General features: G+C 39.9%; 1 protein-coding gene across 5 annotated transcripts in view; it reads left to right on the plus strand.

Moving 5' to 3' along the window:
* The window catches only part of mpp7a (MAGUK p55 scaffold protein 7a), a 408,735-nt gene that overhangs the window by 194,674 nt on the left and 200,751 nt on the right, over nucleotides 1-13,310 (plus strand). For 4 of the 5 annotated variants that reach the window (XM_055651874.1, XM_055651881.1, XM_055651863.1 and 1 more), the window contains one exon: nucleotides 7,576-7,653. In XM_055651874.1, the coding sequence (XP_055507849.1) occupies nucleotides 7,576-7,653 (78 nt within the window). Of the gene's footprint in view, nucleotides 1-7,575; nucleotides 7,676-13,310 lie in introns of all 5 variants that reach the window. The other variant, XM_055651893.1, reaches the window with a different exon arrangement.

A 13,310-nucleotide genomic window follows, 5' to 3' on the forward strand; every position in this document is an offset into this window, starting at 1 on the left:
TGCTGACATTATTATTACATTTGAGTACATTTTTCTAAACGGTAGATATTATTTTCCAGATTAAAATGATGTGTTGGCTTTCTTACTGAAAATATTGAACAGATTTCCAATTCTTTATACTTGGCAAAGCAAGATACTTTTTTTTGAAGCAAAAGGAATGTTGACGTGTTCATCCAGCAGCTTTTTTTTTCCACATTGTGCTGTTTTGACTAGCCATATCACCCATAATGCGAAGTTCCCTGAAACTGTAAATAATTTGAAAATTACAATTTATTCACTGGCATTGACTAGGTTTCTTTCTGGCTCTCGACTGAAGGGTTGTGTTATGAGGAAATGCATTTTCCATTTGATGTATGGGTCTGCAATAGAGATTGCTTCACAGGAACATAGAATTAATTTGTGTCATATGTGATCTATATGCCATTTAATTTAATTTTCATGATATCAACATGCTGAAAATCCATAATCATACTGCATGCAAGATAGCAATTTATTTGTCGTATCCACAATGTTTATTTGGAGATGAATTCACTTAGTTCCACTCTCCAGCGCTTTCTTCATGTCCTTCAAATGTCTTATCCTCCAAATATGTATTTCCATTTGAATGCTACTGTTGAATGTAAATGCACTACGTCCACCTCACAGTGTATTACAAACCATTCCTTGCATGAGACAGTTTGTCCTTGTATCAAGTGTAGGAAAGAACTGCAGATGCAGGTTTAAATCGAAGGTAGACACAAAATGCTGGAGTAACTCAGCGGGACACGCAGCATCTCTGGAGAGAAGGAATGGGTGATGATTTGGATCAAGACCCAAGAGAGGAGAACTTTTTCAAAGTAGGCAAACATAGAAAATAGGCGCAGGAGGAGGCCATTCGGCCCTTCGAGCCAAACCTTGAGGAGATTTTGCAGTGGAGCACTCCGAAGAAGGGTCTTGACCCAAAATGTCACCCATTCCTTCTCTCCAGAGATGCTGCCTATCCAGCTGAGTTACTCCAGCATTCAGTGTCCTTGTATCATCTCTGGTTGTTCCAGCCATTATCTTATATTTGTACATTTTCAGCCCTTAAACTTTTGTATACAGTTTCTGTTTGGTCATCTGAATCATTCATGATTTTAAATGATCTCTTATTAATTGATCCTTGCAGCTTCTTTGCTCCAGTGTGAACAACCTCAGCTTCTCTCCTATATGTAATTTCTTATCCCATTAACTATTTTTGCAACAGTTACTGTGACCCCCACAAAGCCTTTGTTCTTCTCGAAAGGCGGTGCCCAAAATTAAATACAGAACTCATCTGGGAAAGAACAAATATTTTAAAGTGTAACTCCTGTCATTTGTACTTCTTTTCTTCTACTTGCAAAGTTAAAAAATATGCGTTGTGAACTTCTTTCTTGAGCCTGCCCTGCCACCATTGAGGATCTGGACGCAAAAATGAGCTGAAAGTAATTCATCTTTTCTCAAGTCAAGAGTGTTTAATTGTCAAATGTACCGAAACAGCATAAGAAGGGTCTCGACCCGAAATGTCACCCATTCCTTCTCTCCAGAAATGCTGCCTTCCCGCTGAGTTATTCCAGCTTTTTGTGTCTATCTTCATTGAAATTCTTACTTGCCGCACAACAGGTTTGTAAGCATAGTACTCAAGAGATAATATAATAAACAAACAACAAAAAACTTTAATAAATTAAAAAAGCAATTTAGCACAAAACATAGCCTGAAGACCCTAGTGTGCAACCAAGACAGTTTGTAGTTCGAAGTTTGGTGGAATTGGTCATATTCAATAGCCTGATGGTTGTTGGGAAAAAGCTATTCCTGACCCTTTAAAGTTGTGCATGTAATATGTTTTGTCTCTTTCTTATTCTTGACGAAAGATATTCCCTCATTTCATTTATCCTGATCTAAATGTTATCAGCTATGTATTGGGCAGCTACCCGAGTCAGACTTTGTCCTCCTGCTCTATTCCATTCTATCTCTGTTTTTATTTTACTACAGATATTGACATTTTATGTTGCACCCACGTCCAGGTGATTAGTGTATGCCGAACACTGCACTGGTCCTACAAGTGAAACATGGGAAATGTCACCATCCTCTTGGCAGTCCAAAGATCCAATGTAGACCACATTTACTTATGATCCATCAGCAATGTTCCATCTCATTATGTATCACTTATTTCTGAAACAAAATATTTGTTGTTGAAATGAACTGATATTTTGGCTCATCTTTAAAATCTATGGGCACAATGTAAACGCCATTATCCTCAGTCACCCTCTTTGATGCTCATCAAAATGCAGCTAATAGCTGATTTACGTCGAGCAGACCTCTGAATACAATCAGTGTCTGCACATCCAATTGGCTTACAGATTTTCCCATTGGGTTTTTCTTTGTTAACAGCTTCCCACTATTGATGCTAAACTCGAAGCATAGATTTATTCTGCATTTTACAAAAATAAATTGTACTGCACCTGAACTCTGGCCAGTACTTCTACAATTTCACATTTTCTTCAATGTCATCAAATCTAAATTCTGGAGCTCCATACCCAGAAACGCTGTGGATACATTCACAGGCAATTCTATACTCGTTCCAATATGTGTCTTACCAAACCTTGTGCACATATGCACTGTGCCGAGCTTGCACTTGTTTCATCTATGATAAATCATAAATATGTTTTATTATTTTCATTCCATTTCTCCCAGTCCTTTTGCACCTTACACTTTTTAATTAAAAAAATGTAACCAATGCCTTATTGTTGATCCAATTTAATGGATGAGTACAATAATACAGAGAATTCGGTGAAGAAATAGAGTTTAAATGTTAGTGGAAGCCGAAGTTATAATTGACTTAACGTGAATGTGGAGGAGGAAGATTTGGTGTAGCATACTATTTGACATTTGCAAGAATGACGGGAAGCAAAGGTTGTAAATATTATAAAAGCAGTGAAGATGCTTGGCTGGAGGGATCAGAAGTGGGAGTGGAAGAAAGAAGCCCAGGTGAAGTGGAGTAAGTGCAGTACTATCTTTATTTTGGAGTAGTTGTATGTGGCCACAGTGGCTTAGCTAGTAGAGCTGTTGCCCGGCAGGAAGATCTGCTGCCTCACAGCGCCAGAGACCTCGGGTGCTGACTGTGTGGAGTTTCCACGTCCTCTCTGTGACTGCATGGGTTCCGCTTCGGAGTGCTCTGGTTTGCTCCCCCATTCCAAAGACACGCGGGTTATTTGATCTCTGTAAATTGCTCCATGTGTGTAGGGAGTGGATGCAGAAGTGGGATAATAAAGTGGTGTGGCGGCGCCTAACGGCAGCGGCTCGACTGCAGTCCGTCTGTCTCTCGTTAAATGTATGTTTGAATCTAGTTTTATTATTTTTTTAGCTGTGTATATGTGGGGGGTGGAGGAAACCATTTTAAATCTCTTCCCTGTTCAGGGACCCGACCTTTTCCCTGTCGGGTCCCCGATGTCGTTGGGCCTAACATCGAGGAGCCGGCGGCGACCTCCGGCTGGAACTAACATGAGGGCTCCAGTCGCGGAGACTGCGGACCTGACATCGTGGAACTGGCTGTCTTCGGAGTGGGAGGAGTTGTGGTGGCGCGCGGCTGCGTCCCGACTTCGGAGCTTCGGAGGCTCCGGCCGCCGGCCCGGTGGACGGGAGCTCGCAGGTCTCGCAACAGCAACTTCTCCCGCTGGAATCGCGGGGTTTAAAGGACTCGGAGTGTGACTTACCATCGCCCGCCGGGGGTTTTAACATCGTGAGCCCCAGTTCGCCTCGGCGTTGCAGTTGGACTGCTGGACCGTGGGTGAAGAATAAAGGGAAGAGATAAGACTTTTGCCTTCCATCACAGTGAGGAGGTGTTGGGGATTCACTGTGATGGATGTCTGTGTAAAGTGTGTTAAGTGTGGGTCTTGGTTTTTTTGTAATTGTTAAGACTGTAGAAAATGCAATTTCGTTTAATGCAACTGTTTGAATGACAGTAAAAGGCATTCATTCATTCATAAAGAATTAATGTGAATCAATGACATAGCCAGTGTGGACTCAGTGGGCTGAAGGGCCTGTTTCTATGCGATATCTCTAATTAAGCCTTTTGAGTAAAAAGCACTACTACGTCGCTCATTTGTAGCACATGGCGATTCAGGTGGACAGTGTGGTGAAGAAGGCATTTGGCACACTTGCCTTCATTGGGAAGGGCATGAGCAACAAAAAAGTGATGAAATGCAAGATGGGACATCAAATGGTGAACGTTTTGCGGTCTTCATTCAGCCAGATACCTATCAATGTCCTAATATTGATTGATGGACACAAAGGCAAAAACCTTAGTGGCACAGGAGTCGACAGTCTGGGAGGCATAGTTTAGTGTTATGATTGGCGATTAGCTAAATCAGGTGAGGGAATAGTCAGAGAGCTGGAAATGGATATTGATAGATGAGCCAAGGTAAATAAACTCCTAGCAACAATCCAAGGTCAGTGATGTTTGGAAGAAGAATGTGGGTCAGTTATGATTGCTGCTCTGACAAAGTTGATGTACGTGTCGGCAAACTGCGGTCGGAAATGTGCCAAAATGAAGCTGCAGGCTTTATTTTCTTCAATAAAGTCTTGAGGCTTGGCCTCAAAAAGGGTAGGCTTAGTCATGGTGTGAAACGGACCTCCTGCGTAAGTAAGGAGAATAACAAGAGGAAGTGGCAGTGAGTGGAGCTTTATGGATCATGTGCAACTAGATGAAATTAGTTAATCTTGGTATCATGTTCAGCACAGACCTTGCGGTCCAATGGGCTGTTCCTGTGATATAGCTTTCTGTATTCCATGTTCAGAAGGACACAAAGTGCTGGAGTAACTCAGATCAGGCAGCATCCCTGGAAAATATGGATAGGTGAAAGGTGACGTTTCAGGACTGAAGAAGGGGTTCGACCTGAAACGTCGCCTGTCCACCCTGTCCTGTCTGACCTGCTGAGTTACTTCAGCACTTTGTGTCCTATTGAGTATTAAGCAGCATCTGCAGTTCTTTGTTTCTCCATTTTCCATTCTGATTGGGGATGATCAGCCATTGGATGGCGGTGCTGGCTCGAAGGGCCGAATGGCCTACTTCTGCACCTATTGTCTATTGTCTATAGAAGATGGCTTTGAACTGGTAGGAAATAAACAGTATAGATTGGGACACAGGTCAGGAACAATGACCATTTTTGGCCCTGTGGCAAACAGGTGGGAGACAAAATTATTTGGATCAAAATTATAGTTTTGGTTCAGCACATGTAAAGCTACATATTCAAACTAAACTGCAGCATTCAAGAAAAGTTTTGAGGATCTTCCATAGAGGGAGGTTGGTATAAGTTACCTTGATAGTAAATGTTTCACTATCACAGTACATGTGGCAGTATAAAGCCAATACCAATATCAACTTTGAAGTAGGATGTAGATACAAACCAGGAGATCCCGGAGTCCCTGGCGGACTGAACGTAAGTGTTTGGCGAAACAGTTTCTAAGTCCAAATATATTGGACCTTTTAAATTGTATTCATCATAAAAAAATAATAGTCATCCATGCACTAATCATTAAGAAGCAAACATCTTGTGGAAGAATATGAGAATTGGGATTAATAAGTTCCAAATATATTGGACCAGAGTTTGATTTCAAAATTGACATGTCATCATAATTAAAAATAGAGAGAGTCATCAACAAAATAGAGAGAGTACACTAATTTCTGGGTTTCAGCAAAGTTACAGAGAAAGGTTGAACAAGTTACTTTATTCTTTGGAGCGCAGAAGAATTGATAGAGTTTTTAAAATGATGAGGGATTAACAAGTTGACGTGGAAAAGCTTTTCCCACTTAGGGAAGATTCAAAAGGGGACATGACATGAGAATTGATAGGGGTAAATGAGGGGGAACTTCCAGAGAGTGGTAGCTTGTCAATGAGTTTTGACATGGTGGAGGCAGGTTCGTTTTTTATCATTTAAAATCCTTGGATAGTTTATAACTGTTTATTATGGTCTGAGCGGTATCTGGGACTAGGGGGAATATCGGCACGGACTATTTGGTCGAGATTTTACACCTGTAATTGTTATCTGCCCACTGTTTGCATCTTGCTTTCGCACTGATTGATTCCAGCAGCACCCACAAGTCTGCCCAATGTTGCTTGCTTTCTAACAGAGTAATCCAGCAGCATCCACAAGTTAATCTGAAGTATAAACCAATGCAAGACGTAAAACGTTTTCACAATGGTTTAAGTAAATAACTGAGCAGAGTTCATGAAATCGTTTTCACTTAAGAATTAACTTTCAACCATTGCTCCCGATCACCATTTTCTACATTACCATTTAGCTTAAAGGTATTCCTTTGCTTACCTTATGATTTTTTTGATTTAAAATTTTTAGCTCCAGCCCCCTGAGATTTGAACCTTTCAATGATTAATTTACTCAGCTTAGATTTTTCCTTTCATTGTTTTGACCTTTTCAATTATATGAACTCATTTTATCAAAGCCTCAAAATGCTGTTGAAAATTGATAGAACACTTGTGTCAGTTTTGTCATCCGCATATGTCAACATGATCCCAGATGGTTTCAAGGGAGTCCCAGGTTTATTTTGATGTGGATCTGCAGTTATAAGGAACAGTGTCGTCCAGTAGCTTGAAATGAAGAGAGTCCACAAGGGAAATGCAGCTGCAGTTAGAACGCCTCTTGCATGAACCAATACAAAAAATGTTATTGAGGGGGCAGGCAGAGGACACAGTGGAAAATCTGGAGATGTGGATCAGCTGCTGTTAATTAATTCCCAGACATGATTAAACTTCTCCAAATAATACACAGAATATAGATTTAAATCAAATGTACAAAATAACCATACTTTTTATGTGGAATGTACCATTGTATACAAAAGAGTGCAAAGTGTCATTTTGCTTGCATGGCCATTATTTACGGTATTGGTAGCGTATTGTCCTTTTATTAATGTTAGCAGTAGCAATGCAAACATTCTTGGGTTCCCATTAACCAATAAATTCCAAAGCATTGAAGCAGATGTATTTAAAATATTGCTACAGATGTCATTTGCTATTGTTGAATGTCAGTTTTTTGCCAGAGAAATTACAGATGCAAGTTTAAATTCTGTTAATTCCATGCATTTTTGTTTCAGCTAATAATTGGATGGTGCTTTCAAACTTTATTTTCCGGGGTAATGTACATAATCAAAATCGACAAAATAATTACAGACTAACCTAATGACTTTCAAATGAGTCCAGGACATGACAAATACAAGATGGGATTTTCCCTTTATTCTGCAGTGCAAAATATGTCCTCAATATTTGAAGCAATTTCAGATGGCTCCAAAATAATTTTGGAAGGATGTATTGTAACTTGTAAAATTCATTTGTGATTACACTGCATTCCCCACATTTTTTCCAGGTGATTTGTATATGTATGCTGAACTTTTATTTCCACAGAGGAAATTTATGATGAATTACCGTCATGTCCAACTTCTCTCTTTCCATGAATATTTTTGCTTTTGTTCCAACAACTGCTATTCTGTTTGTTCGGTAAGGTCATATTGCTTTATTTCCTTTGCGCTTGATAAATTATATTTAACCTTCTGTGATTACTTTCCAGATCCATGAAAAACTTCAACATTATGAAAGGCAAAGCCCGTCACCCGTTCTTCAGAATGCAGCCACTTTGGCAGACGATGTAAGTGTCCTTCAGCTTCATGGTGAGATCATTGGGCAGAAACGCATCCAAAGGTTTTTATGGAATTAATAGTCAGATCAGTCACTTTCTTTTCCAATGAGGCTGTATATTTTTATTCTCTTGTTTTATTCTACGCCAGATGAAAGTGGGGAAATAAAACGCTTCACCCATATTAAATACACGTGTTGTTTAGTTTGAAAAGCCCATTAAATCCTAAAGGGAGGAGTAGGGAAAACTGTGAAAATACTGGACAGTACATGAAAAATAGAGACCTATTAAAATGTACTAATGCGAGTGAAATACAAACAGATGTAGTGAAAGAAGTGGGGCATGAGGAATGCCTGCACTAGATCTACTTACAATATCTGGATGATTTATTATGGTTTTCCCTTTGTAAATTGACCATGCTGTTGAGAATGATTAATATTGTTAAATGTTAACTGAGTTGTTCTTGGTTACTTTGACAACTGCTGAAATGCCTTACATTTTGTAATTACCAAGGTTATTCAAATCATTTGCTATGTCGCTCTTCCAGGGAGATGCTAAATGCATTTCGTTGTCTCTGTACTGTACACTGACAATGACAATTAAAATTGAATCTGAATCTGAATCTGAATATCTTGTAATCAAACAGAAGCATATTAACTTGAACCAAGAATAGATCATACAGCCACCTAAGTCTGCTCTGTCACTTCTTAATCGTTTAAAAGAACATTGAGCAACCGATTGTTCTAGGTGTAAAGGTCCAAAGATTCCTGAAAGTACATGAAGGTAAGGTGGTGAAGAAAGAGATGGGATGCTAGCCTTCATTACTCAGAACATAGAATATAAGAGCAAGGACACTATGATGTATCTTTATGAAACAGTGTTTTATATGTGGATAAATGTGAGGTTATCCACTTTGGTGGCAAAAACCGGAAAGTAGACTATTATCTGAATGGTGGCCGATTAGGAAAAGGGGAGATGCAACGAGACCTGGGTGTCATGGTACACCAGTCATTGAAAGTAGGCATGCAGGTGCAGTAGGCAGTGAAGAAAGCGAATGGTATGTTAGCATTCATAGCAAAAGGATTTGAGTATAGGAACAGGGAGGTTCTACTGCAGTTGTACAGGGTCTTGGTGAGACCACACCTGGAGTATTGCGTACAGTTTTGGTCTCCTAATCTGAGGAAATACATTCTTGCCATAGAGGGAGTACAGAGAAGGTTCACCAGACTGATTCCTGGGATGTCAGGACTTCCATATGAAGAAAGACTGGATAGACTCGGCTTGTACTCGCTAGAATTTAGAAGATTGAGGGGGGATCTTATAGAAACTTACAAAATTCTTAAGCGGTTGGACAGGCTAGATGCAGGAAGATTGTTCCCGATGTTGGGGAAGTCCAGAACAAGGGGTCACAGTTTAAGGATAAGGGGGAAATATTTTAGGACCGAGATGAGAAAAAACATTTTTCACACAGAGAGTGGTGAATCTCTGGAATTCTCTGCTACTGAAGGTAGCTGAGGCCAGTTCTTTGGCTATATTTAAGAGGGAGTTAGATGTGGCCCTTGTGGCTAAAGGTATCAGGGGGTATGGAGAGAAGGCAAGTACAGGATACTGAGTTGGATGATCAGCCATGATCATATTGAATGGCGGTGCAGGCTCGAAGGGCCGAATGGCCTACTCCTGCATCTATTTTCTATGTTTCTATGCAGTTCTGGTCACCATGCTACAGAGGAACACAATTGCAATGGAGATTCACCAGGATCTTGCCTAGCGTTGCAGTAATAACGCAAAACTGAAGAGGTAGAGTTTGTTTTCTTTGCAGCAGAGGAGACGAAAGGGGAACTGATTGAAATAATTATAATTATGAGGGTAGTAATAAAGCAAATAGAAATACACTTTTCCCTGTAGCAAAGGTATCTAAAGGTATCTAAAGCCAGAGGACAAAGGTTTAAGCATAGGATCTTTTAGAGGAGACTCAAGAAAAATGTTTTCACCCAGGCAGTATTTGGTACCTGGAGCAAACTGCAAAAGGGATTGGTGGAGGCAGAGACTCTCGCAACATTACAAGTCTCTAGATAGACACAAAAAGCCGGAGTAACTCAGCGGGACAAGCAGCATCTCTGGAAAAAAAGGAATAGATGATATTTCAGATCAAGAAACGAGAGATATAGACAGTTTCTCAGCCTGGTTAAAGCCCACAGCTTTTGATGAATTAGTTTCCTGTTGAAAATTTGTATTTCGTATTGTACGGCATAATATTATACTTATTGTTTAGTACTAGATATGCATGAATAGGTTATGATTTTCACTCAGAGAGTAGTCCGTATGTGGACTGAACAGTCGGGATATATCCTCTATAGAAGCAGATACAAATACAACTTTAGACATATAGGGTTTACAGGGCTATGGGCCAATTGCAGGCCAATGGGACTAGTTCAACATGTCAAGTTGGTCAGCAAGGACAAGTTAGGTTGAAGAGCCTGTTTCTGTGCTTTATAGCTCTTTGACTCTGGCTCTATTCTTTTGAGTGCTTGTTTATATTATTGAGAAACATGTCCTGTGCTCATATTGATCTAGTACTGAAGCATGCTAGTGCACAAACGTGGCATGAAAGATTAGGAAACTTCATGGCATGTATGGCATGCACACAAAGATTTTGCATGGATCTATGGATAATTTTGACGACTGATACACAGAGATAGTAAAACTTGCATTAGTTTTATGTGCAGCCTGGCAAACTGAATATTAATCGGTCTCTGGGAACAGTGTTATATCCTTTCCATCTGGTTCAATGGGGGAAAGCCGAAAGGGCCTGTCCCACTTGGCAATTTTTTTTCGGCGACTGCCGGCATTATTTACTGACGTATCAGGTCACCGAAAAATTTGTGGCGTGATGACGTATGAAGCGCGGTGTTTTTTAAGTGTCGCAACATTTTTTTTGTTGCCGCTGGATTTTGAAATGTTCAAAATCTATTGGCGACACTGATATGATGCCAGCAGTCACCCGAAAAAATCGCCAAGTGGGACAGGCCCTTAACTCTCAAAAAATGAAAGAGATCAAGGTATTCACTTCCAAAAGCAGTGCTTTGGGTACAGGAAAGATTTTCTTGCCCACTTCCACTGCCAAGTAATGTGCATCTCCTCCAACTTTGTCTGTGGGAATGGAAATGTTACTATTGAAATTGGTGAAAAGTGCCAAAACTACTATTGAATGATATACCAGATTCTGTCATCAACAAGCTGCACTTTTTTAGATCATTTTCTGATATTCACTTCTGTTTATTCACATCAATTTTGTTGTTGGCTTTGAAATTTGTAGACTACTTTATTTTTGTAATAACTTGCTGATCAGCACCGTTCAAGTTGCACTAAAACTCATTATCCTGTTTCCTGTAGTGTCTGGTTTATGTTGTATGACTAAGTGTTCTAAGAGTCCTTGGGGCAAAATATCATTATTCTGTAGACAGTGGGCAGCAGCGTAATTATATTCAGCAAAAAACAAACTGCTGGAAGAACTCAGCAGGTCAAGAAGTTTGTATTGTTGATTGTTGCTCTTCGGGGAGGAAAGTTACAGAGTGAGACATGAACAGTATCAGCACAGTAGGTATTCGAGAGCTATGGAGTTACCTTGTGGCAATTTGATAAAACAATTATGTATTTCTTTTAATGTCTCCCCCTCCTTTTTTTGTTCCACTAGAATTGAGCCAGGACATGAATTCTTTTCAGGATCGTGAAAGATTACACTTGTATTGCCTGCAAGGAGCGATTTATTTTTTAAATCAATCACACAATAATGTTACTAGTTGGAATACCATATGAAAACACAACACAGAATCTGGTCCTTGATCATATACAATATTGCTGAATTGATGGTGCTGCAGGAAACCATTGAGCAAGTCCCGAATGGCCAAATCCCCTTGATATTTTATGACCTGCACAGGGAATGAAATAAGAATCTGTACTTTGTACTTTTTGTACTTTGAGCTATGAATGCTTTTTTTTGTTGTAACATCTAAAACAGGGCATTCGATTGAAAATGTATCATTTGGGAAAATAAGCCATGTCTTTAATGCAATAGAATAAATTTGATTTAGAAGAAAAGTCACAAAGTGCTGCAGCAATTCAGCGGGTCAGGCCTGGTCTGGAAAACGTGGAGGGGTATCATTTAAGGTCGGGTCACTTCAGGCACTGACTTGACACATCGCCAATCCATGTTCTTCAGTGATGCTGCCTGACCCGCTGAGTTACTCCAGCACTTTGTGTCTTTTCTTCCAAATCTAATTTTTTCTATTGCATTAAAGACATGGCTTATTTTTTTTTTTGTAAGCCAGCATCTGCCATTTTTGGTATCTAAATTAGATTTACAATTGATTGCATTTTGGGCATTTTAACCACAAAATTGAATCAGCATTTGCTTGTTACTGATTGAAATATTGAGATCTTTGCATTGTTTTTTAAAATCATTTTTTGACTGGTGAATACTGCTGTTACCGTGATTACAAAATATCTCTAGATTTTTCAAAGTAATCGATGGCACCCAATGAATCTAATTGGGAATGATACCACCCCTTCCCAGACTTCACAGGCTGCAGTTGTACAGGGTATTGGTGAGACCACACCTGGAGTATTGTGTACAGTTTTGGTCTCCAAATCTGAGGAAAGACATTCTTGCCATATAGGGAGTACAGAGAAGGTTCACCAGACTGATTCCTGGGATGTCAGACTTTCATATGAAGAAAGACTGGATAGACTTGGCTTGTACTCGCTAGAATTTAGAAGATTGAGACGAGATCTATTGAAACTTACAAAATTCTTAAGGGGTTGGACAGGCTAGATGCAGGAAGATTGTTCCCGATGTTGGGGAAGTGCAGAACACAGGGTCACAGTTTAAGGATAAAGGGGAAATCCTTTAGGACCGAGATGAGAAAAACATTTTTTCACACAGAGGGTGGTGAATCTCTGGAACTCTCTGCCACAGAAGGTAGTTGTGGCCAGTTCATTGGCTATATTTAAGAGGGAGTTTGATGTGGTCCTTGTGGCTAAAGGGATCAGGGGGCATGGAGGGAAGGCAGGTACAGGATACTGAGTTGGATGATCAGCCATGATCATATTGAATGGCGGTGCAGGCTCGAAGGGCCGAATGGCCTACTCCTGCACCTATTTTCTATGTTTCTATGTTTCTATGTTTCTATGTTCTATGACTTGATTCTAAACTGCACTGAGACAGTTGTCCTTGTCCCCTTCCATACCTTTCCTCGTCCCACTTCAACCTACTTTCTTTTCACTTTGAGCCTTGGAAATTTTGACACAGAATTAAGAAGCCATTATGGCTATCATATCCATGATTTACAGGGGGAAAGAAAAGCTATCAGATTAATGTCACCTTTTAGCACTGAGTGCACGTCTTCGAATCATTTAAATTAAGTGGGGTTGCTGCAACTTCAGGCAGTGAGACCATGTGAGTGAAAAGTTTTTTTTTGCATACCGCCTCTATTCCTTCTTCCAATCAATTTCAATGTATTCATTCCAGTTTCGACGCATCTAATTGGAAAAAAAAATCTTCCCTATTTATTCAGCTATGTTGCACAACATTTTGAGGGGCTTGAAATCTCCCCTTGGCTATTTGTCTCAATATAGAAAATGCCGGCTTACCCAATTTTGCTATAATATTC

This window comes from Leucoraja erinacea, chromosome 2 (assembly GCF_028641065.1).
Source record: "Leucoraja erinacea ecotype New England chromosome 2, Leri_hhj_1, whole genome shotgun sequence".
NCBI classification, from domain to species: Eukaryota; Metazoa; Chordata; class Chondrichthyes; order Rajiformes; family Rajidae; genus Leucoraja; species Leucoraja erinaceus.